The 26,876-nt window shown below is 40.9% G+C and overlaps 1 protein-coding gene and 1 long non-coding RNA gene across 5 annotated transcripts; one reads left to right on the top strand and one right to left on the bottom strand.

Moving 5' to 3' along the window:
* The first annotated feature begins 1,285 nt into the window (after positions 1-1,285).
* FSD1L (fibronectin type III and SPRY domain containing 1 like) lies at positions 1,286-25,867 on the top strand. 4 transcript variants are annotated; one of them, XM_085043241.1, is made up of 15 exons: positions 1,286-1,375; positions 5,793-5,888; positions 6,819-6,950; positions 7,485-7,586; positions 10,069-10,091; positions 13,053-13,174; positions 16,043-16,252; positions 16,581-16,679; positions 17,952-18,078; positions 19,738-19,770; positions 22,936-23,033; positions 23,489-23,740; positions 24,062-24,150; positions 25,405-25,442; positions 25,481-25,867. In XM_085043241.1, the coding sequence occupies exons 1-15, from the start codon at positions 1,361-1,363 to the stop codon at positions 25,596-25,598; spliced, it is 1,554 nt and encodes a 517-aa protein (XP_084899367.1). In that variant the 5' UTR covers positions 1,286-1,360; the 3' UTR covers positions 25,599-25,867. The 4 variants fall into 4 exon arrangements, with proteins under 4 accessions (XP_084899367.1, XP_084899363.1, XP_084899365.1 ...); XM_085043237.1 differs by lacking the exon at positions 25,405-25,442 and having other exon boundaries at positions 25,525-25,867; XM_085043239.1 differs by lacking the exons at positions 19,738-19,770; positions 25,405-25,442 and having other exon boundaries at positions 22,939-23,033; positions 25,525-25,867.
* Positions 14,664-16,045, bottom strand: LOC146424259 (uncharacterized). Its single transcript, XR_014847004.1, has 3 exons — positions 15,902-16,045; positions 15,407-15,520; positions 14,664-15,314 (listed from the first exon to the last, which is right to left on the bottom strand). It is a non-coding gene; the product is annotated as an uncharacterized LOC146424259 (long non-coding RNA).
* Positions 25,868-26,876: the final 1,009 nt, after the last annotated feature.

Here is a 26,876-nt window from a genome sequence, read left to right as displayed (position 1 = left end):
GTGATGTCCAGGGAAGGTAATGGAGCTGGGAAGGGGCTGGAGCACCAGGAGTGGCTGAGGGAGCTGGGAAAGGAGCTCAGCCTGGAGAAAAGGAGGCTCAGGGTGACCTTGTGGCTCTGCACAGCTCCCTGACAGGAGGGGACAGCTGGGGGGGGAGTGGGTCAGGCTCTGCTTCCAAGTCCAACTGGACTGTCCAGTGCAGGGACACCTGGAGCAGGGGACACAGGAAGATGTCCAGATGGGGTTTGAATGTCTTCAGAGAAGCAGCCTCCCTCAAAAAATTGGAAAAAGACGATGTTATAGATGCATAATGTGTGAGAGGATCTCCTAGGCAACTTCCAGAGCTCTTGGTCACTTAGGGCACAAGCATTTCAAGCGCTGAGCACACATAAGCCGCATTGCACTGTAATTTCTTGCACACCCAACTATCACTGTTTGGTGTGTTTAATGGCTCTCCATGGGCACAATTTTGACAGTTTCCCATGCCACAATTATAATTTTTAAGTCTCTTTGTTCACCTCTAAATAATTCCCTGCACTTAAGCATCATTATTCCTTCAGTTGCACAATTATGTAACCCCGTTAAAATCCATGCTGTATTTGGGCATGAAGAATACACTGTTGGATGCATCAATTTTTTCTTTTTTTTTCTTCTTCTTTCCCTTCCCTTCCCTTCCCTTCCCTTCCCTTCCCTTCCCTTCCCTTCCCTTCCCTTCCCTTCCCTTCCCTTCCCTTCCCTTCCCTTCCCTTCCCCCAGAATAACAAGTAATTAAAGGAATAAATGCCCCACACCAAATCAAAAGTATCCCCTCCAACAAAAACGCTGGGGGAGGTTAAAATGAACACAGGTGGGTGAGCTGTTCCCTGTCCACTGCCACTCTCAGCGGGAAAGTCGAGGTGGACCTTCTGGTGCCAAGTTCATACCACTGGGCACCACCAACAGCAGTTTGGAGATGTTTATATGGATTGGAGGTATTTGTATGGATTGGAGATGTTTACATGGATTGGATATATTTATAGGGATTTGAGATGTTTATAGGGATTGGAGATATTTACACGGATTGAAGAGCTGCCCTCTCAGCCTTCTCCTCCCCACCCTGCAGAAGCCCAGCACTGACCCAAGCGGGGCGAGCAGCCCAGCGCGGTGACCACCGCCCCTCCCGGGCCGGGACTCGAACCCGCGGCGCTGCGGGGGCGGCGGGCGCGCAGGCGCGCGCAGGCCCGGTGCGCGCGGGGCGGGGCGGGGCGGGGCGGGGCGCGCGGGCGCTGGCCGCGGCGGAGCGGCGGAGCGGCGGGCCGGGAGCGCTTCCCCTCAGCGCTGCCCGCTGCCCGCTGCCCGCCGGGCCGCCGCGCCCGGCGACATGGACGAGGAGCGGGTGAGTCCCCGAGGGGCAGGGGCGGAGGCCGGCCGCGGAGGCCGGCCGCGGAGGCCGCCGGGGCGTTTCACGGGCGTTTTCCCCGTGTTTACCGGCGTTTTCCGGGCTCTCGGCCTGGGAAGAGGCGCATGGAGGGGCTGTGCGGGGAGGGCAGCGGCGCTGGCGGAATTCTGGGCCACCCCGAGTCTGTCTCTGTCTCTCTCCCCCCCTCTGGAGACATTCCAGCCCCACCTGCTCCAGGTGACCCTGCTTTGCCGGGGGGGGGGGGGGTTGGATTTGCTTGTCCCCGGCGGTGAATTCCATCCCTGCCTATTCCGCGGCTCTGGGATGGAACTCCAGCGGTGGAAGAGCTCTTTCACTCTGTGTATTCCTGTCATGAGTAATTATGGTGCGTGCGTAAGCCCTTCTGTTTGCCACTGATGTAATCTAGTGTTGAAGGGAATTAATGCGTAAAAGGGTTTTGTGGGGGATTTTTTTGTTGTTGTTTTTTTTTTTTCCCTATAATTCCCTCCTTCGCTTCCTTGCCATCAGACCCCTCGGGGAACTCACTGAGGAGCAGAGATGTGCCCACCCGAGCGTTGGGGCTTTCCAAAAATGATAAACGCTGCGAAAAGTTGTGACTCAGCCTCTTGGTTTGCAGTCTGTTAGTGCAGAAGGGGGCTCCTCTTTCTGTGTTCTGTGCTTTCCTCAGCTTGGGAACGAGTTTGGGTCTGTGGGGCGTGAGTAGCTTAGTGCTGATAATGGCTTGAAATTTACAGGTCAGTGTAATTTTCTCTGCTAAAGCCAAGCCCCAGCACTGTACGCGTTGCTGGGTAATTATTGGGGAAGTTAACTCTGTCCCAGCCACGACAGAACTTGGTGTGAATTCACAGCTGGCAGCCTAGGGCTTCAGCAAATCCAGCTGCTCATCCTCAGCAAGCAACACCCTAAATCACACAGTATTGTAGTATAACTCATTTTACTTAAAAATTATTTGTGCTAAGCAACTAATACAATCTCTAAATAGGTGCTTTGGAAAGTGAGATGTGAGATACTATAAAAAGTGTGCTTTTGGTAGAAGCTCTGTGGATTTGAATCTCTCTGCCTTTGCTTGCTTATTGTGAGATTTGTCCCTCTGGGGGAGGAGTAAATGAGGGCTGCCCCTGTTGTGGGTGCTCCAGGTGGATGTTTCTGCAGATTGGTCTTATTTGAATTCCAGAGGTTCTGAAGACAGCTGTAAAATTGCATTGGATCTTGTGTTTTACAGTACTTTCTGTAGCAAGAGTTAATTTGGTAATGTCACCTGTACTGTACGAAGTTCTCCTTCAAACTCTGGCAGCTTCACTGTGTTGACAAGTGCAGGAGGTTAAATTAATGGAGGCTAAGTAAGCATATCCTCCTTGAAATTTGATCTGGATATGAAGGTTATAATGTCTCATGATTTTGTTCTAGTCCCAGGACTGCTTCAGAAGCTGTTATGCATGAAATCAGCTCACGAGCTTTCAGTATGGTCTTGAGCAAGTCCATAACTTGTACCTTATACGGACCTGCTGTGATTGTTTAATTTACTAGTTTTTATGCGGTGCCTGTCGGCTTCAAGAGGTGCTATGTCATGCTAGTTACTCACTGTTCAAATGTGGGTGTATTGTTTTTCTCCACTTGGCAAGAATAAAAGGTACATGTAGGGCTTCCCATCCTTTTTCCTATCCTTTTTTACTTTTTATCCTTTGCACAGCCACACTCTACCAGTGGCATGATTTTTTTTTTTCCCCAGAAAGTGCATTAGATTCAGAGAGTAAGAGTAGGACACAAAAGGGAAGAGCAGCATGAAGCTCACTGACAGCAGCAAAAATGTCCTCCGTAATAAACATTCCATAATGCTTTGAAAATCCATTTGAAACTGACCTCACATAGAGGTCAGAGAGAAAGCTCAACGAAAATTGCATGTAATAGAATTCTATGAAATACTGCATCTATCAGTGGGCAATTGAATTAAATGTCCTTCAGTGCAAAAATACCAAGAAGCTGTACTGGGCTTAGTGCTGTTGTAATTTTTCTATGAGCTGATGTATAATGCAGACCCCATCTGCTGCTCACATTGGTAATTTTTCTAGAAAAATGTTTGTTACATGAAATCATAGTGATTTTTCAAAAGCTCCCACTAAAGGAAGAAATAGCAGCATTGCAGTGTGCTTTTAATTTGGTATGTGTGGTATGTCTGGAAGGAAATCTATTTATTATGTATTAGTGATTAGAAAATCATGTTGGAAAATAGAGTAAGATAGTGGTTCCCAAAAGCTGCCTTTCTGTTCTGGTGGCTTGTACATTGGTGTTTTAGAAAAATTATGTCTGCTGGTGGTGTGTACTTTTAAAGGGCATTTAAACTCATTCAAATTTGACCAAACCTGGTTAAATTTCTTTACAGAGAAATTGGTAGCTTGCTTAAAAAGAGCCACACCAACCCACGCTTTGTCAGTTAAATGTAACTTTAGGTGAAAATCTTGTTCACAGCTGGCTTCCAGTTGCTGCTGTGTACTTGGCTGTGCAAAGGCCCTTCATCTAAAATGTAGATATTTTCCTTTGGTCATAATTAGCTATAAAACCAAACAGCATTGTTCAGCACTACACACAAGAACACTTTTCCCCCATGTGTTGCAGCTGAGTAAGCCCTAAGATCCGTGCTGAAAGAGGATTGTGAGTTTTCCTGTTCATCCAAATTGACAGTTGTGCTCATAGGATCTAAGGCTTATCTCCAGGCTATCTGGCCTGTGAAAACAATTGCCTCTGGTCAGTGGTGAATGCAGAAGCAGCTGGCTGGACAATGGCTATTCATCTGGCATTCTGATGTGTACAAAATTGCCTTTAAACATTCTCAGTTCTCACCAGACGAGGAAAAGGTTCAGTAATGAAGTGGTCAAGATTTTGTGTGCCTCTGTTTCTGAAAGAAGCCGAAGTCTTGTTTCTGTTCCCCCACATCTGAGTCATTGCTGTCTGGTTTGTTACCTCTGCATGTAACACCATCAACACCTCTGGTAAAAGCACTAAAATTTGTTTTTTCTACTCGTGTATGACACGATTAAACAGGCAGGGGGATGGAGTACCCAGAAATACCTCATTGCAGATGTTTGGAAACTGCCCAGGAAGGGGTCAGAAGAAGGAGGAAAGAGCACAGCTTAGGACTAGTGGAGGAGTTAATTGAATCTGATGCACTGTTGAGGTTCACTGTAGCTGTTGTGAAAGGATAAAATATTCTTCTTGCTTTTTTAGCAAACGAATGTGATCTAGGTAGTAATTAAGCAATTAAGAAACTGCTTCTGGGAGAGACTTCTGCAACATCCCTTTGGTGTTCTGGCTGTTTTAAAAATATGTTTATTATCTCTCCATGCCTTGGTTTCCTAAATATTATCAAGTAACAGTGTTAGGATGAGCAATTGAAACTCTAGGTCAACTGATTAATAATGACTAACAGTGTTTACCTATATTTTTAGAGCATTTTAGAGTTAGATTTGCTTCTAAAACCTAACAACCAGCCTGAATTAAATTACAAAAAATTTTTAGTTAGCTCCTCATCTTGTCCTTTATTTTTACTTACATATGCTGATATGCTTTCATAATACAACTTCACTTAATTTTAAGTAGCAAGCATTGATGTGTTTCTGTCAAATTTGTAGAATATGTGACTGGCTGCTCAACATAATTAGAGTTGGTGGTCTTACTTAATTTAATTACTTAAGTTTTGATGCACTTAATAATTTTACTGGCTTGGTATGTGGTTTGTAAGCTGAATCCACTGCTTTTTGAACAGCCGGAATATGCATCGCTGAAATAATCTGTATTCTGTTTTTCAGCTACCGGTAAGCTTTCTTCTTTGAGGTCACTTTTAATTGGAATATAGAAATTACTCACCTAAAATATTTTTCCACTTGTAGAATATGTTTGCAGATCACTTTTACATATCTGTTCTGTGTATAGAATAAACTGTCAGCGTGGTTATTTTACACTAGCTTCATTTGACACGAGGAAATCTTAACTTTTTTTCTGGGTTTCCTTTTACCAGCTTTTTAATTTTCTTTACTGGTTCTCTGTTTGGCTGTACAAGCGCCAGCTTTCTCATCTGGAGAAGCTGAGTGGTGCCAGTGGGTGTTTTGTTGCAGGTGACCCGTGTAGAAAAGCATGTGAAACAGTGGGGTATCTATCATAAAGCAGGTTCTTGATTCCCCTCAAACTAACACCTAGAGATTTTTAATTTGGTGGGATGCTTATTAGAGCTTTGCTGTTCTTCCTCTGTCCTGGGAAAACACATTTCCTGATCCCATCAGAACTGAATTTGCTGGAACTGGAATGTCTGTGATGAATTTTCATGTATGTTGAAATAGTGATGGTTTAAAAACATTGCATGACGATTTTACAACTTCTTTTGCTTGTTTTGTAATTCTAGGAGACTCTGCAAAGGATTGTCAGTACGCTAGTGAACAAAAATGATGAAATTCACAACTTCATTGACATGCTGAACCATACAATATCAAATGTTCAGGTATTTATATTAAGGTTCACTCCTTGTGTCTGAGAGGGGGACATTTTCCCACTCTGGTTAGTCTCAAAATGGGTAATGTCTAAAGGATGCGCTGTAAGAATCAAGTTCAAAATGTATCTTCGTGTTGGAACTAGATGGAAAAAACATTTTTTTAAGTCTGTCTTTAGATGGAAGGTGTGAGAAATTGCATTTTGCATTTTGCAATTGCATTTTGTGTGAAAAGGTTTTGTAGAACTTCATTTGTGTGGGAAAGAGAGTCTAATCTGATGCAAGATCTGAAACTCCCATTAGTGGAAAATAGTATTTTCAGACTTCTACTCTGTTTGCTGGACTGGAAAATGATACTTGAGAAAAAATTCTTTGTTCTTTCTCTTTTCAGCAGTTTCAAGTTGTTGGATTCCAGCTTAGAGTTAGACCGAATTGTTGGAGCATCTGCACAAGGATGAGGTTTTGGTTCCTTTGGCCTGTTAGTAAGCTGCAATCAGAAATCAGAATTTTCATCCTAAAGCTGAGCTAGGTTGGCTGCAGAAATGGGAGTTGTCCAGCAGATCTTTAAACTGCCTTCTTGAGTGCTGTTTTGAGTATCAAATGAAATAATGTTATTTGGTACTGGGTAACTTCCTCCTTCCAAACATCCAGCAATACAAATACAATTGTGAGAGGTAAATCAAGGCTTTTGGCATGGAACAGAGTTGATGAGTGTGCTGGTTCTGTGCAAGTTTGAGTATCATGGAATTTTCACAGATTTCGATATTCGGTGTCCTGATGCAGAGCCTGCTTAGGAGACTCTTTCCTCATTCCTAATGTTTTCTGCCTTTTTGATATGCTGAGAAGCAGTCACAAGGTCATGGCAAAATATGGGGAATAATGTGACTTTCCAAGTGTTTCTGTTGTTTCCAGTGTAAACAGCATTTTCAATTTTCCTCTCAGAAAAACTCTTCTAATGCCATCAGCGAGCTGGATGAGGAGTTTGATGGTCTGTATTCTGTACTGCATGAGATGAAGGGGAGTATGGCCAACACTATTCAGCAAGAAGAGGCTCGTAAAATTCAAGTTCTGCAGGTAAACAAATAACTCAATCTGAAAAATTTTGCATTTGCATAGAAGCATTTTTGAACTTCCTCTGCTCCCGTCATGCTATCCCCATTTGTTACACAGCAATATTGATTTTCAGGATTGCCTTGTGACAGTTCCAGAGCTGGTAAAGTCAAGTCACTGCCTTTTTCAAGGCTATTGCCACACTGTCACTCAGTGATGAAGTGCAGTCCTGTAAATAGAAATTGTAGTGCTCATGAGTATAAGTGTTTATTTCTCTGCTTCTGAAACCCTGATGCTGGGAGAAACAGGGTGTTGAAATTAAATCTGGCTTTTAAGTCAGACTTCAGCTTTTTCCCCGTTGGAGTTGTGGGATGTGCCAAGTGTCACTGTGCACTTGTCAAGCACAGTGAAGTTAGGACACTGTCAGAGGCCTTGGTTATGTAAGGGAATAAGTTGTCAGAAATGCATAACAAATCCGAGTAGTTCCTAGAACTGGTGCTTCACAAACCGCTGGTTTAATGGGAATACATCAAATTATTCTCTCTGCTTTTGCTCCAGGATCAGCTTAGCCAGTGCAGCCGTGCCCTGGAGAGCTCAGAAGAGCTGCTGGAGCTTGCTGTGCAGTCGCTGGACATAAAGAACCCTGTGGAGCTCTTAGAGGTAGAAAACATTGACTAGATGTGTGAGGCAGGTGTTGGCATCTGTCTCAATTTGAAATGTCCTTTGCTTTGCTCTCCTCAACACTGCAGACTTACCAGATGTATTTAGAGTGAGGATAGAGAGGCATATAAAAATACAGTTATTGCTCTGCTGAAAAAAAGTAAAGCACTGTAGTCCTGACCTTTTGTGCAATTTCTGATAAAACAAGTTGAGGTTTTTTCTGTATTTAGAGTGAAGGGGGAAGGAATACAATGCCTTCTCCTGGACATTATTAAGCAAACTTGCATGGCTGAGCCCAGAAACTGAGGGTGAAATAACATGTATCTAACTGGAAGAATATACTTGTAAATTAAGGAAACAGTTCCACGTATACACTGAAATCAGTGCACTAATGCTTGCTACAGTAATCCTGTAGTACACACCAAATCAGCCACACCAAATCCAAAGCCCAGTTACTTTTCTTCTTTTTGCATTTTAACGGGAACAAGGACACAAATCAGTTTAAAAGAGTGAGGGGGAAAGCTGTCTTCCTGTGTCAGTTTTACCTTTTGCCTGCATGTTTGTGTGCTGTCGTGCTTTCTGGGTGTCAGCTTTGATTTATTTGCCTCGAAGAGCAGCAATTCCTAAGCAGTATTTTTCTTCAGTTGGAGTTGTCCTTTCTGTCTTGTAGCAAATAATTTAAGTTAGCTCTTGAATTCTGTGAAAAACACAGCTTAGGTTTTCCTGGAAGTTGTTCTATTTCAGATCTCTCTAATGGTTTTTTTCCATTCAAATACACCAAGGAGAGCTGTTTGAGTGTTTGCTGGGAGGAAAGCTCTTCAGATTTGGAGTCTGAAGCTTAAGATACTGAAATCCAATTCAATGAGCTCTAATATGTAGGATTTGATACTGGTATTACACTTGTGCATTTGGGGATGACATTTTAAGGTAATATTGCCTTGGCTATTAGGCAGCTAATTCTATTACTCTACTGGTAGGAATAGCAAAGGGCAGCTCCAGCCCTGACTTCTGCATTAGCACAGATTTTCTTTGGATACTCAAAGTCAGTTCAGGAGCAACTAGTATAAGATTATTATTTTTTTTTCCTATGTTAATTTTTTGTGGCTTTATTCTCTGAGTTTATTTGAGTAGCAGATTGCAGGAGAGTTCAGTAGTTAGGTTGGATGTGATAAGACAGTTCTGGGCAGCTCCTCTGGGATGGGCTGATCCTTCTCTGTCAGTAGCCTGGAAACAAACTGAAGTCAATGGAGTTAAGCTGGGACTGTCTTGCAGATGATACTGAGTCCTGGCTACCACATATTTTACAAGACATGGAGATTAAACCCAAGGATTTTGTTGTGCAGTAGCTCTGTTTTATCTACAGCTGTCATGAAGGAAAATCAGCCAGTAGAGTAGCTCTGTTTTATCTACGGCTGTCATGAAGGAAAACCAGCCAGTAGCTCCTGCAATAATTTTGTTTTGAAGTAAAGCAAAGCTACCTCTTAAGCTCAATGTTTTCTAAACACTTGGGTTGTTTTTTTTCTGCTTCCCACTTTGGGAATATATAATTAGTTTTGCAGCAGGGACAGCTTGATTTCCTGTTTACTTTTTTCAGTGTGGTTTGTATTTAGTGAAAAATTGGGAAGTTCTTCACTTTTGACTTCAAACTGGGAAGCTGCCTGATGATTCCTGTCCTTTTGAAAGGGAAGATAATTCAGCTGAATGAGCAACTGAATCAAGGAGCAGTGTTAACTCCAAGCATGGCTTCAACAGACACAACTAAGTCATCACTACTTCAACATTAACCTTTTGTCTTAGGTTTGCAGCTCCTTTGGTGAAGGGGAGGGATTTTTGTCTTTCCACCTGCCAGCTGGTGTTTATCTTTTAAATGTCATCACTTCTGCAATTACTTCAAGGTTATAATTTAGGAAGACCTTCTTGCTGTAATTTTTGAATGCTGACATACAGTCTTTTATTACACTTTTCCAAAAGTACCTCCTAACTTTCAGAGGAAAATTTAGAATTAAGTCCTATTTTTTCTTGTTTTTCAAGGCATGCATGCCATGATGTGTAGCTCAGCAAATCAGGCAAGGTTACATGTGACTAGTAAGCACTCCTTAGTTTCACAGAAAATGATAGTTAAATGTTGCTGGGTTGGTCCTGTAGCTTTTTTAAAAAGCCATGGAGAGTAACTTTAACTAATTAAGAGAAATCTGAAAAGACAAAGTCACACCCATAAAGAAGAGTAATTTGGAATTGTTTTGGTGTGGTTCTGGAAGTCGTTTTTTTTTTTTCCAGGTGATAACGGTTTTCCTGTGCTAACCCATGCTATTAACATACTTAATGGGACAATTTATTTTGAGGAAAATGTTAAACTCATTTTGAACTTCAAATCTGAGCATTGCAGCAGGGATTGTTCTTGGCCTTCTTGCATGTTACTGCCATTGGGACTTGCATGGAAATACTAACTACTTTCTCTCTCTTCTCCCTGACATGCATCAAGGCTTCCAGACAGATCAAAGATAGGTACAGTACAAAATCTATCACTTTTGTGTCTTTGAATTAATCTTAGTCTTGAAAATGCATTTGCTTTGAAAGGGCCATAGTCAGCTTTAATAAAATTCATTCATTTAATCAAATTCTAAGTGTTAGTCATTACGAGTGTTGAGGGGTAACTAAAAACTTCTGTGCTGCTCATGTAGTGTTTTTCCTGGCTTTTTATAACCTTAAATAAGAAGATGTTTCTGATGCAGGGAAGTAGAACTCTGCATCATCTGCTGCTATAATTGTTATGTCTTTAAATATAAATGTATATCATTAATAAGCTTATTTATTATTAATACCTCATGGCTGAAATTTAATGATGTTTCAAGCTGACTCTGCCCCTTTGAGTTGTGAGAGAATCTTGTTGTTTATTTTCTTTTCTTTTTCAAGTACTTAAAGACTTTTGCTAGCTAATTTTCCTTCAGAATGTAAAATGTCTTGTAGCTGTTGAAATGCTTCTGTTGACATTAGTGACAGTGAAATTATTATTTCTGGTAGCTTTTCTTTGAGCTATTGTTTAAAAAGCAAGACTTTGCTGTTTCAAAATCAATACTAAGGCCATTTTTCTTCACTTGGAAGAATGTTAAGTCTATTTCGAGAGTATGACCTTCTGGTTCAGAAAACCTTCCATGATGTGCACAATATTTTGAGAAGCAGCTCATATGATGTTGTTGCTCTTGTGGACCAAATAGGTTGGCTTTGAATTTACAGGTTTTTCAGTGAAGGCTCTGATTTACTAAATTCTCTGAACCTCTGTGTAAAATGAGTAGTTGTTAGATTTTTAAATTCATCTTTGCTTTTCCAAGGGTAAAGATTTAGTATCCTTAACAGATCAGAGGGTTAGTGGATAGTGTCAGTGATGGGACTCCTAATACTTTTTATCAGTAATAAGCACCCTCTTATGGTTTCTTGAAATTATCACCAAATCCTTTGTGGCTCTCAGTCCAAGACTGGTGTATGAGCAGAAGTTAAAAAGCTGTCTGAAGCCCACTGTTCCCTGGTGTTCTCTTGCTGCTAATCAGAGGATTATTCTTCCTTAAGGAGAGATTTACTCTGCCCATCTGGCTGAGCATTAATGTGCTAGGCAGCCCAGCCTGAATTTCAGAATGTGAGCTCTGTCTTGGGAAATCAATTGAATTGTCTTTCATGATGTTCAGCTCAGTCTCATAATACTCTCATATCCCAGAATTGCAGAGCTCATCACTCCTGACTTGCATATATCCTTAACAGTAAACTTCTCGTTTTCTCCCCCTTTCCCACTACCACGGTTTTTGGTTTTCAGTGTTCTTTGATGAATCTATGGTTAGCACACAATCTCTCTCACATAGTAGTGAGGTGCAGGAAGTGACATGCATTAGGTGTTCCGAAGGGGCTGCACATTTGTGGGTGTAAAATGGATTCAGGTCTTTGCAGTTGACTTTGTGGTGTGTATATTACTTTGTAGTTGAGAATTAGTTTTTTTTAAAAGCAGGAGTTGAGACTTCTCTGCTGTCAAATTCTGCTGCATGGCTTGGTGTCTTCAGAATTAGAGAACTATATGAGAGCCTTGTCTTTTTTATTTTTGATGGTGTAGTTGGAGTACAGAAATGTCTCAGGAGTGTTCAGAGTAAGTACTGAGCTAAGATTTCAGGAGTGAAAGTGAGAGCTTTGCTTCACAGAATCCCAGGATGGGTCAGGTTGGAAGGGACCACAGTGGGTCATCTGGTCCCACCTACCTGCTCAAGCAGGGTCATCCCAGAGCACATGGTGCAGAATTGTGTCCAGAGGGTTCTGGAATATCTCCAGTGAGAGACACCACACCCCTTCTGGGCAGTCTTTTCAGTGCGTGGTCACTGCACAGGGAAGAAATTCTTCCTCATGTTCAGATGGAGCTTCCCAGGCATCAGTTCCTGCCTGTTCCTCCCATGCCATTGCTCCCCATGGAGCAGAGCCTGGCCCTGCTCTGAGCCCTCCCTGCACACAGCGACAGACAGGGCTGAGGGCTCCTCTCAGCTGGGCTCCTCTGCAGGCTGAGCAGCCCCAGCTCCCTCAGCCTTTCCTGGGCAGGGAGATACTCCAGGCCCTTCCTCATCTCCACAGCATTTGCTGCCCTGCTCCAGGAGCTCCCTGTCCCTGCAGTGCTGAGGATCCAGAGCTGGACACAGCACTCCAGAGGTGCCTCCTGAGCTGGGCAGAGGGCAGGATTCCCTCCCTGACCTGCTGGCAGTGTCCTTCTAAATGCACCTGAGGATCCCATTGGCCTCCTTGTTCCCAGGACACTGCTGGCTCAGGGACAGCTGTTTGTCTCCAGGACCTCCAAGTCCTTCTCTCTAGAGCTGATTTCCAACAGATCACCCTGGTCAGTGCTGGTGGATGGGATTATTCCTGCCCAGGTGCAGGACCTTGCATTTGCCTTTGTTGGATGAAGGTTCTTCGGTGTTTCACTGTATTTTGTAAAACTAGTCTGGTACTTGCATGTTCCCATCTGCAGCTTGAAAAAACTCTTCATCCCCTGAAAAGGTCATAGATAGAGATACAATCAGCATAGTCAGGTCGTTCATTGCTGTTTAGAAATGTCTGAACATGATTCTGAATCTGCACTACTTTACACTTTTCATACTTGCTGAATTTAAGTCAAGTGATACGAATTTTGTTTTGTTTCTTATCCAGTTTCCTTTTCACTAGTAAAAAGTTTAAAACTCTTTAGTCACCTCTAGTATTACTTGCTGAGTAATATGGAACAGCTGGTAGCCTGCACTATTATCTTGAGTCAGTCACATTAGCAAAACTTTCTATTTTGAGTGTGCTAAATGGTAAACAGCCCTGTGATAGAAAAATGTTCTAATCTTTGATCGGTAGTTTGACGTCAGTGATACAGATTGTCTTGATTGCTGGTTTGGAATATGGGCTGTGGGGCTTGACAATGTAAAATACATTTTGCTAATGCTGCTTTCTTGGCTTCAGTGTCACAGTGGCCTCAGCATTCCGCCTCTCTCTGAAACCAAAAGTCAGTGACAGCATGACTCATATGATGGTGGACTTTGCTCTGGAAAAGCGTATGCTTCAAGCTGTGAAATTTTTGCCAGGTAAAAACTGAATCCAGAGAATTAAATTTGTTGCTATGTGAACAACTTACTATATTTGAACCAACCAAACAAGAGGAAACTACGCCACTTGCACACTAATGAGCAAATTTTTCAGAGTACCTAAAACCATTCTTACTCATTATATGTTAAAGTAAATACCTTGAGGTGAGAGTTTTCTAGTTTTATTGTGTAAATTTGTGTAATAAGAGAACATTTTGGAAAATAGTATCGATCTCAGAAATGAGAATGAGTCTTCCAGACCATGTTTTTTCCCGAGTTGTCAGTTCCTCTGTACTTTGTGAAGTCACCTGAGATTTTTCAGGTCTGTCCCTGCCAGCCTGATGCTGAGTGACATTCCCAGGTCCTGCTCATGTGCAGGGGTGTTATGTGTGTAGCTGTAAACTAATACATTGCTTACCAGAGTGGTGAAATGGTCTGAAATACCGGAGAGGGGCAGTCTCCTAGTTACAGTGATACTACTATATTACAAAATGTGTATTAATGCAGCTATTCCTGTTTGACAGTAAACCTGGGTGCATCAGACCAGTATGTATCTTTCATGCCTTTTTATTCCTATTGCTTTCCTATTTAAAAAGCAATTTTTAACTTTGCCCTTGGCTGTTACTGAGAATATATTGACAAGAGCATTGCTGGCAGGGATGTAAAGTTGTTTCATCTCTAGGTCACAAATCCAAATGTGTTAAGGACTTGGCAGCATCAGTTTACATTTCTGCCCTATGTGTTGCAGATACAGTATGTGGTAGCAGGTGTAGTAAATGACCAGTGTTATTCCTAGTGGTCAGCTGGCAGTGTCCAGGCAGAAATTCACCTTCTAGTCTTGGGCTCTGGGTGTCAATCAGTGCTCTGCATTTCACAGCTAAGGGTACAGGGCACCTGTTTGACAGGAATGGGAGTGTAAAGATCTAACAGCAAGCGTGAACAAAGTTTTGCATCTAGATGAAGGTAATATTTAGTATTACCTTTCTTACACATTTTTCCTTGTCAAATACATAGGAATTTAAATTGGGCCTTTCATTTGTAAACAGGAAAATTGACTGTCTGTGTATCAATCTTGCTTTTTCTACTATAGAGCCAACCTTCCAAATCACCCAGACACCAAAAGCTCAAACTGCTGCAGGCAAATTTACACTGAGCACTGGTAGGCCTTCATACACAATGAAATACTGGTGTCCTAGTGTGGGAAGTTGACGACAGGTTTGGTGTTGTGGTAATTTGAATCCTGCTTGCCAGCATTACACTGAAGCTTTGGTCGCCCTAAGCACATGGAAGACTCTTTACCTGCAATCTTATAGTATGACAAAATTGATTGAGATAGTTAGCTAAACTTACAGATTAATGTGCTGAAATAATTGTCCTAATATTAATTGTTCTTTGAAGGGATCTTCTCAGATTATTGTTGGATGACTTTGAAGCTTGATGTCAAATACTGTAATTAACACTTGAGCCTTTTTTTGTAGCTTAACACCTAGCAGGCACCGCACAGGTGGGATAGGGAAGAGAATGAGAAGGGTCAAAGTGAGAAAAACTGTGGCTTGAAATAAACACAGTTTAATAGATAAAACAAAAGTGTGTAAGTGGCTTTATTTGTTGCTTCCCACGGGCAGGCAGGTGTTCATCCAGCCCCAGTAAAGCTCCATCCCCTGTAGCAGAGACTCGGGAAGACAAAAATGCCATCACCCGGAATATCTCCCCCGTCCCTTCCTTCTCCCCCTTTTTTTATATACTGAGTGTGATATCCTATGGTCTGGAATATCCTTGGATCAGTTGGGGCCAGCTGTCTTGACCATGAATCATTTTAAACCTATTCCCCAGTTTCAATGTTATTTCCTGCTTGGCTTAAGCTGCAGGAGTGTGTGAGGGTAAAAGAGTGTGTTTTAGTAGTGCTGGGTTAAAATATTGGAACAGATCATGAAGAGAAGGTGTGAAGAGGGTGTTCATAAAGCAAACTAGGTGATCCTGCTGTAGCTAGGAGGGGTTTGTGTCTAGACAGTAAAATTACACATCTCTAAGTGGCTCACCCATAGATAATAGGAAGCTGATTGTCATCAAGTCATTGTGGAGGGAAATTGTGATGAACAATCTGTTCAAGAAAAGGTTGTTTCTGCTTCACAAAGCCAGCCTGTATGAAATCAGGACTTGGTCAATGAGACCTCTACAGAGCAGCACAGTTAAGGGCTAGAGTGTTCAAAAAAGAGATGGCTTCTGACATACAAAATCTGCAGGTTTGTCACTTCCACAGGTGCATCAGTATTGTGCTTTTTTGATGTTCCTGCTTGATACATTGACTTTCAGGCCACCTTTATATCTATTTTGAACTTGTCAATGCTGAAACAATAGAAAAGAATTTTGCAGACCTTTTCTCCAAAAATGAAAACAATAAAACCTCCGTTTCATTTCCTGCAGCAAAATCTTCCTTGAATGTCCTTTAGACACTCCAAATAGTATATAAATGCCTTCTTTTTCAGTTTTTTTTTTTTCCTGAGGCTTAAGTGCTCTTTGATTTAATGGAAATAGAATTCTATTGTCTATAAACAAAACTTCAGTCTTTAGAGTGCCTTAGGAATTGTTTCCCCTTCTTTCAAGACAAAGGGGTTAAAAGGAAAGAACACTGGGTAACTGAAGAGATGCTAGTGGAAAATATTACAGAGTCTGTAGTGATGGAAATAAATGTAAGGGATGCTGTGTGAGGAGGGCAGCTGAACTTACCTTCCAAGGACCTAGGAACAGAGGTTTGCTTCCTAGTGTTCTTCCTGTGTGGTGTTGATTCCAAATGTGGGTTCATAACTAAGTTCACTCTACTCTAGCATTCCCTTCTTTAAGCTGACCTGTGTGCTTGTCATTTTGCAGTCCCTAAAGCTCCGGAGATAGATGTAGCAGCATGTCTGGTTGCTGACAACTGCATAACAATTTCGTGGAGGATGCCTGAGGAGGACAGCAGAATTGACCATTTTGTGCTGGAGTACAGGAAAACCAACTTTGATGGGCTCCCTCGACTGAAAGGTGAACAGCACTGGGAACTGGTAGACTACATTAAAACTACTCAGTACACGTTATCAGGTAAAGATTTTTTATACTTCAGACCCAAGAGTATTGATATAACTCTTTGTGCTTGGGAGTTTTGCAAAGTGCCTCTTTTTGTGCACGTAATGAAGCTGTCATTATATTACATTAGTCTTGGGTGCTTTGTACAATAACAGTTCTTTCTTTTATTTTGACTAAGAGGTTTTGCAAAAAATCGTGTGCTAAATGAAGTTCACACTGGTATTCAGGCATGTTTTTTGGGGATTGAGATAAATGCAAGACAACTGCTTAGGGATGGGTGTTAGTCTTGTAGGAGTTGTCAGTAATTAACATAATTTCAAATTTCTAAACATTCACTTTTTAGGTCTGAAATTTGATACAAAATACATGAACCTTAGAGTACAAGCTTGCAACAAAGCTGTGGCCGGTGAATACTCTGACCCCGTGACTCTGGAAACCAAAGGTAAAATTTGAAAAACTCTTAAACCTTATCTGTGGTGAAAACCTTTCACTTGAACTCCTCTGCCTTCATACCTGTATGTTCAGTCTGCTTCTGCATGAGCACTGCTGAAACACATCCTACATGGAAAGGAAAACTGTAAAGGATTAAGAAGGTTATTGGCTCAAAGCTGCCCTTTTGGCATTCAGACCCTGGAAAATGGGGCAGTTAATGTCACTTCCTCCAAAAGCTTGGCACTGGTTTCTTTGAGCTGTGGAGTGACAGTCCCATGTGCTGCTGCATGATGCCAGCATACAGCAAGAAGAAGGATGAATGTTGTGGATGACTCTTAGGTCATCTAAACAGTTGGTGTGATTATCCTGTTATTAGTGACAGACACAGCTTTCTGTAACTAGAAGAAAGGAAAAGGTTTTCTTGACTTTGTAGCTGCAGTTTCTAATTGCTGTCAATATTTATAAAGCTGGCAGCTTCAAACTGCTGAAGGTGCACAGTCATCATATTAGAAGTTGATCTGAGAATTGTTAGAATGGATTCCTAACATCCTTTCATAAATAAACTGAGAGAGAAATTTCCTGGAATGGTTGTTTTGTGACAGAACATAATCTTAACTTTTGAGGTGAAAGAGTGATCCTGAAGCTGGACTTGCAACCAGGTCTGTGATGAAAAGGGCAAAATGACTGGTATCAACTATATAAATTTATATAAATATAAATTCTGTTCCTTGTGAATGTTACTTCATAAGAATAAAACTATATACCATTTGAATGAGCTGATGGGCATTCTGGTAACTTTTCTAAAATTATTTTAGTACTCTTAAGCAACAGTTATAGTCAGAGATGTAATACCCATTTAATAGCCATGTAATTCCCATACTATTTTTGTTATTCCTGGGTGAACACTTTGTTCACTTTCTTTAATAACCAACCCACAGAAAATAAGTTTCCTCATCAATGTGTTTAACCTGACTTGTTTACAGTTGTGCACTTTTAAGCTCTAAACTCCTAAAATTCTCAAGTATGCTTTCTTTCAGAGTAAGACTCTAATATGTGGTGGTATTAGGACATTTATAAAACAGTCTGTAAACATATTTAGGGAATTCAACCAGTTGTATTAGGTTTTTTGATTGCAAGTGTCAGACTGAAAAGCTGATGTTTCAGTTATGTTCAATAATACTCTGCTTCAGTTTTACTACTGCTTCTATAATTTGCTATGAATAAGCACTACTGGGAGAGAGCATTGTACCATTTTCACTGTTTTCTATTTTGTCTTGACCAGCATTTGTATTCAGTTTGGACAGTACTTCATCTCATCTGAACTTGAAAGTTGAAGACACCTATGTTGAATGGGATCCTACTGGAGGCAAAGGCCAAGAAAAAATAAAAGGGAAGGAAAATAAAAACAGGTAAGAACTCTGTTTTCTAAGGGTCTGGGGTATCCCATCAAGCAATTAAAGGAAGAGGGCAGGGAGGAATTAAAGCACTTGAGGACAGTGGGACATGAAGGGAATTTTCATTCAGAAATGTTTCTTTGAAGAAATTTTAATTTTTTCCCTTCTTCTGTTACAGAGATGTAGAGGCTAAAATTGTGTCATAATTGTTAACTAATATTTCTTTTTAAAATGCATTTGTTAGGGTATCATTCACTGTAGTGTTATGAAGTGTAGGTTGGGTGCATTGATCTTGGCTACCCACCAGGTGCCCACCCACCTGCCCTATGGCTTCCCCTTCTCCTGGTACCAAAACCTTGCCACTTAAGCCCAGGACAGTACATAAGGTAAATGTGAGCAGGCAGCTGATGAAATTCTATGTTTACCAGTGATGCAGGTCACTGCTGGTGAATAGACAGCATTTCTATTTCTGTATAAAAAGTAAGGAAAGAACTGACTGTCTTGTCCTTTTGAGAAAGAAAAGGTTAAATAAAATTGGTACTATATGTAGGTGGTGTGTGAATTCATCTTAAACTTTCATGGGAGGGGAAAAGGCACTAATAGAACAAAATAGATTGCAAAAGGTGATGGATAATTAAACATAGCTATTGTGAAAGTGGCAGCTCTAAACATACTTACTGTCCTTTTCCAGGAAAAGCATTTCAGCAGAATTCTTGGTAGCTTGTTACATGTCTTGCATTCTGAGTCATAAGATAGATAATGCTGGAAGAACATTTAACTCTGTCTACTCTGACTGAGCCTTGAATGTATACAAGGATAAAGAATGTGTTACCTTGCTTAGCCCTCTGTTTCAGGCCGCTTTTCTGGGAAGGGAGGAATATCCTGGTACCTGAGTGGAATTCCCTGGTGCCTCTCAGCCATCAGAATGACCACTTCTGAGGAAAACCTGGCTTGATCTTCTCTGCTCCCCTTCCTGTTACCTCGTTAAAGACAGCAGTTGGTTCTTGTCTTCCTCAGGCTGGGCAAACCCAGTTGTCTTTCTGTTCTCCAGACCCTTAATTGTGGTGCTGCCTCTCCACTGGACTTACTCTGTTATGTCAGGGTGTAAATCCAAGGAGCCCAGACCTGAACACAGGAGGGCTTCAGGGTCAGTCTGACGGCTGCTGAAAGGAGAGGAGTCACTTGCCTTGGGCTCCTGGTCACTGTGTTGTGGCCACAGGCCGGGTTGTGGCTGTCCACCTCTGCCAAGAGGGCACAGGGCACAGCTGTTGCCAGTTTCTGCTTTCCAAGTTCCCAGTGGCTTTTCTGCAGAGCAGTTCTGCCCTCAGGTGTCCCCCAGCCTGTCCTGCTGTGTGGATTTCTCTCACCTGGAGAGCTGTGAGCCTGGTGTTCAGCTGGATGTGTGCAGAGCCCGTGGCCCCACTCCCCAGTCTATGCCTCTTGGGCTTTGAGGATACTCTGTGTGAATGGGTCCACACAACTGGCTGCTCCCTCAACCACAATTTATTGTCTTTCCACTTGAACAGCTTGAGATAATTTATGAACAAATGCCTTCTCCACAGGAATATATTGCTGGAAGCATGATAGAATAACTTTTATTGGCATTTTAAAAATGGGGATGATTTACTGTAGTAATAGAACAGCTCTTTAATGACTACTTATTTCTGTCGACAGTGGCCAGAATCCTCTGCTGAAGAGCAATAGAAGGTGATAATATACGTCTTGTTCCTAGGATATAGCACCTAGTTTTGTTGGGAATCTGTGCTACTTTCCTTTGCTTGACGTCATGAGAAACAAATCTAATAGCCTTTATCAGTAACAGTGCACATGCAGGTTTAGAAATGATTTTGAAGTTTAATTTGGATTCATAGTGACTGGAAGAGAGCCTTTCTGGCAGGATTCATCCTAATGTGTGTGAAACCTGATTTGCAATAGTTGAAATGGCATCATATATTCTAATATTGATCCAGAGAGCCCTGTTATTTACAGACATATTGTTGCTTTCTTAACTCTTTGGCACATTTTTACAAATATGGTAAAGATCTCCTTTTTGAGAACTCTAAAATAATTTTTTTTCTTACTTTTTAATCTGAAACCTGATTGCTTCTGAACTTGTGCTGTAGATGTTACTAGACATCAGAGGGTAAGAAGTGTGTTTTACATGTTTGAAGAGGATGATGGCATATGTTAAAAGATTCATGACAATTCTCATTGCAGAATGAATTGTTTGAATGAGAAATCCTCTTTTTTGAGATAGAAAATTAGGTAAAATATTCTCCTATTCCATGTGCAGTCATGGGTTTTTAGAGTCACATTTTTTCATTGTTTTTTGAGTAAAATTATCTTTTGAGAAATTACTTCTATTTATGCTCTCTTGCTCTCTTTTGCTGGCTTAGAAGTTATGGGACCAAGAGAAATGCCCAGGTTCCTAACTTCTTACAGGTTTAACTCCCCTGTATACAGGGGATATAGATACAGATAGATCCAGGTGGATCTATCTCTGATTTGAAATCTGGAGTAAAGAAAACCTTACCTAAAAAGCAAAATAAGCTCTTGAAGCCATGCAGTGTCAATTGTTCTAGTACACAAAGTATAGTAATTTCTGCTGAACTTATTTTTAAAAATGTCTTGAAGATGCTCCTACTTGCCCAGCTCAGGGGATTTTACACTTTGGCCTCCCTTTGTAGCTGTCAGTACAGGACTTCTCTAGTTTTACCTCTGCTTGGGTAGAAGGACATGGTCACATGTTCAACTTGGTATCTCAGACTGACCTTTTCTAGGAGGGGATTATGATGAGCTTTGTTCTGGTAGGAGGCTTTTGTTTCCTCTTAAAAACATGTATGAGATGTCTGTGTTAGAGGACAAATTTGGAGCTGGCTCCATGAGAGGTGGGGAAAAATTTGCAGTATAGTTACTTTAAAAAATGAATATGCAGTTTTTAAGGGTTGGAAACACATGATGGCAACAAAATTCTTAATCGTCTTTAATTTATTAGACCGAAAAAAAGCTTCTCAGTAATTTCTGATCTCTTTCCTTGACTTTTCTTCTCCAGAAGAGTACATCTTGCTTTGAATATGTTGTGTTTGATGAAATGGATGAGAAAGCAGGGACTGATTGCAGTACTGTAGGCAACAGTCCTAAACCATGAGACAAGAATATCTAGCCACTGAAGAGTGGAAGAAATATGTCAGTTACTGGCTAATAAGGACTGTGCTCCACTGGAAAATGGGCACAAAACTGACTTCCTGCTATGAAATTGGTACCTTCTATTGGAAGGCAGACTTCAGTACTGTGGATGGAAAAAAGCCTGAAAAACTGTTTTTTTTTTAAAGCTTTTATGTCAAATAGTCAGTGTAATTTTCTGAACTGGTAAAGGCTATTAAATTTTGAGAGGACAAAGCACATGCAGTGGCCATTTACAGACTTGAACAAAATAAATGAATACCAAGAAACCTTTAATGCTTTCTTAACCCTGAGAAAATTCTAGCAAAGTGCCTGCATTTTTCTTACTGTGATTCTCTAAATGGCCACGTTGCTTTCTGCATAACCCGTTTGTACTGGGTCTAATAGAAAATTTTCAGCAGCGTTTGTTGGGAATGTGAGTGGATGAAGCAGGATGGAATCTGCAGAGTGCCTCCCTCTGAAATGATGCTTTAATTCTTGGCTTTGCTTATTTTTTTTTCCCCCATGCTATCACTTGCTAACTTTTTCCTTTGGTAAGTAAACTGCAGCATCCCCCATGTTTACAAAATCCAAAAGCACTGGATGTGGTGCACCTGCACTTACCCCCTTCATGTAGCTCTTGTGAGCAATTTGGAAGCATAGTTGTCTTCTGATCACTGTTGTCAAATTACATGCCAGAATGGTGATGCCCAAGTAAACAGGTTTTTGATCAGTGATTTCTTGTAGACATCTGTAGATGGAGTAAAACAAATTTGGTCATGAACTAGATTTTAGCATCCTTATGTATGACAGCTTAATACCACTTAGCTTTTGATTCCCACGTGACTTTTTTTTATCATTATGGTATAAGACAAAAGGGACATTTCCTAAACCTTTTTGAAATGGTTTTTGAGAATAATGAATGAATTGGAAAGAAAACAAACTGAACTTCACTGTGTTAATGGACATAAAAGTAGCAAGTAGCTTTACTAAATTGTAGCTGAAGGAAAAGTTGGAGAGAAAACTGTTTTGTGGTTGGTATTTGTTCCAAGGTTAATGTTTGATAGACTACAGAAGGTTAATGTTTGATAGACTGCAGAGGATGAGAAATTGAAAATAACTTCTCAAGTGTGTTTCAGAGACTGACTTTGTATTTTTTTGGGGGTTTTGTCAAATTAAATTGTAATCTGCGTAGCTATTTCTGAGAAGTTAAAATTCTTTGCTACTGATTGCCTTTAAAATAGTAATCAGATATGATTCTCTGTCTACTGAAGAACATTGCAAATAGCCTGCACTTGGTTTAATGGTTAAATTATTGGCAGTTATTTCTGAGGGCCTAACTGAGGTAAAAAAAAAGTTTGAAAACCTCATTAGGTTAAAATTACTCTTTTATACAACTGATTGCTCATTAGAATACTCTCCATCCTGAAGTGTTTCATTCAAACCACGTGCCACACATCTGCTTTTTTCCCCCCTCTGTTTCCGTTCTCAGCTGCCTCTGAACTTGTTTTTGACAACATTCTGTATGTCTTTCTCTGTCTGCCACCTCTTTCTTCTCAGCCCTCATGCATGCATGCTGTTGGAGGCATGAACTAACGTGTCATTTCAAGAGTTTTTGTGTGTGTCTCTTGCACCTGATGGACTCGGGGACACGTGAGTGTGCATTTCTGTAGCTGTGTCCAGGTTTTGAGTGGTTCATCTCTCCTTTAGAAGCAACACAGCGTCTCCGAAGAGATCCACCAACAGCCCGAGAGCCTCGGCGAGGGGCGGCCGCGATCGCTTTGCTGGAGAATCGTACACAGTGCTGGGTGAGCTGAGCTGGTCTGCTCTGTTAGGAAAGGGCAGATGAGGCAAGAATTAGAGGGAAAGTTTATGGTTGTTCCATCAAGGCTGTGTACTCAACATTGTCCTGCCCAGAGTAGTTTGCCCATATAACACCAGAATTTTGTGTTTTCAGCTCTGTTCAAGCTCTTTATTACAAAGCTCTTAGTGACTCACACTCACTGCTATTAAACATAAATTGGTGTTAAATGTGTCTTGTCACAATGAGCACAGGTAAATACAATCTCATTGTTCTGTTTTATATTTATATTCTATTGTACAGTTTTCTTAATTGTTATAGTTCAGGGGTTTTTTTATTTTTCCACCTTGGAATAAAAATAGAGAAGACATCACTGGTGGGTGTTAGGAAGGCAGCACTGTAAGGTACAATCAATTGTAATTAATTACACTTAATTGTAATTAAATACATTTCTTTTGGTAGGAGACACTGCTATTGAAAGTGGGCAGCATTACTGGGAAGTGAGAGCCCAGAAGGATTGCAAATCCTACAGCGTGGGAGTCACATACAGAAACCCGGGGAAGTTTGACCAGCTGGGAAAGACTAACTCGAGCTGGTGCATCCATATCAACAACTGGCTGCAAACCACATTCTCAGCAAAGCATAACAACAAAGCAAAGACTCTTGAGATACCTGTCCCAGACAGAATAGGAGTGTACTGTGACTTTGATGGAGGTAAATTACACTCAGGAGATTTAGCTAAAAATTTAGTTGGCTATTGAGTTGGAGCAGTGTAAGGAGGAAGTGCATTACTTCCAGGCTGATCCAGTCTTGTATGACTGTATGACCCTAGGTACTTGTCATGTCAAATGACCTGAGTTCATCTGTGTTACAGAGCTACAGAAATTCACTGAAAACAGTGAATTTTCACTCTTATGGGCTGTACTTAGTGTGTGCTGGAAATGAATAATTTTTTTTGTACAAGTCAGACAGCAAGAACATCAGAGCTTAAACTATGTTTTAGCTGAGTTTCAACTTGTTCTCTCTCTCTCATAGGTCAGCTCGCATTTTATAATGCGAACTCAAAGGCACTGTTACACACCTTCAGAGCAAAGTTTACCCAGCCATTGCTACCAGGCTTCATGGTCAGTATCTATAAAATTTTGCAGTTTCTAGAACTGAATGCAGATTTAATAGTTTCTTTTTTTTTAAAGAAGGAAACTGGAAGCGCTTGGTTTGGCTGACCAGTAATTTTTGAAAAGTTTAACTGTTTTCTTTTGGATTTCATGTGGTGCTTATAGTAGTACTCAGCAGGACTCTGCACCTGGATGTCTCAGCTGTAAACAGAAATCATTAAATTTCTGTATAGTAAGTTAATAGAACATTGCAGTGGCTGATGAGCCTGCTGCAATAATTGATCTGAACTGATGGAGTCCAGGAAGCTCTGAGCTGTCAGAGCAGGTGTTGTGGGACAGAACAGCACCAGATGCTTTCCAGTGAAAAAGAAGACTCCATCTTTAAAAGCTTGATGGGATTTTCTTGCCAGTCATTTCAGTGCTCTGCATAACCTTTTTTGTGGCTCTAAGCTAGTTGGCAACAACTTGCTGCAATGTTAAAGGCTAAACCTTGCCCATGCACAGGAGAATGATTAGTTACTGCATATTAGTTTTCCTTTAATGAGTTAAGTAATTTGTTTAGCTGAATTTGGAGGCCTCAGCTGTGTTGTAAGGTGCCATCAAGTGCCTCATACTTTGGGAGCAGGATGTGTAGGCCTGGGATTTTAACAGGTCTGGGTTTTTTCATGGCTGTTTATTTGCTTTGCTGATCCTTCTCAGCATAGGTGAAAAGAATAGCTTCACAGCTGTTGGGATACATGTGTTGGCCATCCCCTAGCATTGCTAAGGCTGACTCATATAAATTCAGTTCACAAGTCACCTGGGGAAACAGTTGCCAAAATTCAGGCTAGCCCTCTGCAGCTCACCCAGCCAGCCCCTCACACTGTGTGACAGCAGCCTTATTGACTGAACAGAAAAATGACAAACTACTTAATTACAGCTCTGAAATTTACTTATAAACATGAAAATACAGCATTCTTTCATGCACCTCATTTGCAGAAGAGGACACTGGCACCTTTGCCCCTGAAACTTCCATTTTTTTTTTTTGGTACAATGTTTATGCTGATATAATTTTAGCATGACATGGCAGAAATAAACACTGCTTTCAGGCACTGGAGCACAGTGAGAGAGTTGCTTTTCACTGTCACTCTGGCCTTTGAAGAATTGTTTCTTACTAGGAGCAAGTGATTTTAGTATTAGATCAGTTATACACTTGCTCATAAAGCATAGTATATGAAGCATATTACACTTTCTGGACTCAAAAATTAGCATGTCTGTGATTAGAATGTTTTACAGAGTGCTGTGACAGAAGACATGCAGCTGTGTTTGTGTTAGTTAATTGTGGGATGGGAAGAGAGAGATGTGTTTGGTTCATAATGCAGATTTTTTTTTTCCCTCCCTCAGATCTGGTGTGGTGGGCTCACAGTGAGTACTGGATTGCAGGTGCCAAGTGCCGTCAAAACTCTTCAGAAGAGTGAAAATGGATTGGGTGGTTCAACAAGCAGCCTAAACAATGTTGCCTAGTAATAGCTGTTCAACTCTTCTATTGCTGAATGTTTCTGTTTCTCTGTATAGCTATTACTCACAGAAGCTTGTGAGCATTGGAGTATATTGGATTTGCTATCTTCTGCTATTTAGGGCCTGCGTACTGATAGTGCAAAGGTTTGGGGCTAAAGTGTTAGGAACCAGTACTGGGGATCCAGAAAAATGTCAGAAAGCTGAACCGTTGCCTACTTAAAAAAAGAAATCAAGAGCTGTAACTATGTACTTTTCTAATGCTATATTCAAGCATTTTATTATGAACTTGAATATTAGTTTTGTTACAAATAATATTTTTCTATGAAGAATATAGCAAATGCTGGTTTTTAGCTCTCCTAATGCAAATTACGTAACTCTATTTAATTATGACTAGGCTTCCCATTAGAAATTGTGATTTCCGAAATACATTTTGAAAATAGACTGATTTGCTGGCCTAGCTTGACAAAATATCACAGCAGCATGATTTCGGAAGGATATCATGAGAATGTGTAGGGCCGGTATGAAGAAACAGTAAGAGCAGGCTGTGATTATTCCTCCCCCTCTCTCCCCCCCCAGTATAAAATCTTCCTATTTTTCACAGGTAGCTAATTTTTAAAATCAAGTCTATTGAGATTAGCTCCTGTTTGTCACAATTCCATTAATTACATTCTAATTACATTTGAAAATATAAGTATATACAGGTGTTCCATCCCATTGACTCCTATTTGCAAGCCTAGTAAAACAGTAGTCAAATGATTCATAATAATGGGAGAGCTAAAAAAAGAAAAAAATCATGTTATATTCTTTGTGGAAAATCCCACCTTGTCAGTGGGAATTACTTGGTTATTACAGACTTTTTTAATCTGCTTTCTGCCCTCTAATCAAGCCGAGGAGCCTAGAAATAGTTTTCAGGTACACTCTTGAATCAGGTGTTTCCTAACTGAAGATTGTTTTCTGGTATCACCTGGAAACTCTTATAAATTCATGGTCCATAATGATTTGGCTCATTTGCTGCTGGGCCAGTATAATTTTTCCTTCTGTGTATCCTTTAGCCCATAAAACCATGAACATCTAATCATGTTAAACCTCAGTATTACCAACGGCTCCTTTCTGTCCATCACAGTTTCTCAAGAGGAAGAGAAAGTCCTTGAGATACCTTCTAATAAACTGGCATTGATGTTCAGTGGAAAGTTAAAATTAACAAGGATATGTAATTACGTGTTCTCAAAAGTGTTATT

The sequence above is a fragment of the Lichenostomus cassidix genome, chromosome Z (genome assembly GCF_008360975.1).
Source record: "Lichenostomus cassidix isolate B80296 chromosome Z, HeHo_3.0, whole genome shotgun sequence".
Classification (NCBI taxonomy): Eukaryota; Metazoa; Chordata; class Aves; order Passeriformes; family Meliphagidae; genus Lichenostomus; species Lichenostomus cassidix.
The sequence above is the reverse complement of the archived record's forward strand: the minus strand, read 5'-3'. Positions and strand labels throughout refer to the sequence as shown.

Bases quoted from the DNA above. Each gene is read 5' to 3' on its own strand.
- FSD1L (XM_085043241.1), top strand. The intron at 5,889-6,818 runs GTATTTATATTA...TTTTCCTCTCAG, and splicing joins ATACAATATCAAATGTTCAG to AAAAACTCTTCTAATGCCAT. The intron at 7,587-10,068 runs GTAGAAAACATT...ACATGCATCAAG, and splicing joins ACCCTGTGGAGCTCTTAGAG to GCTTCCAGACAGATCAAAGA.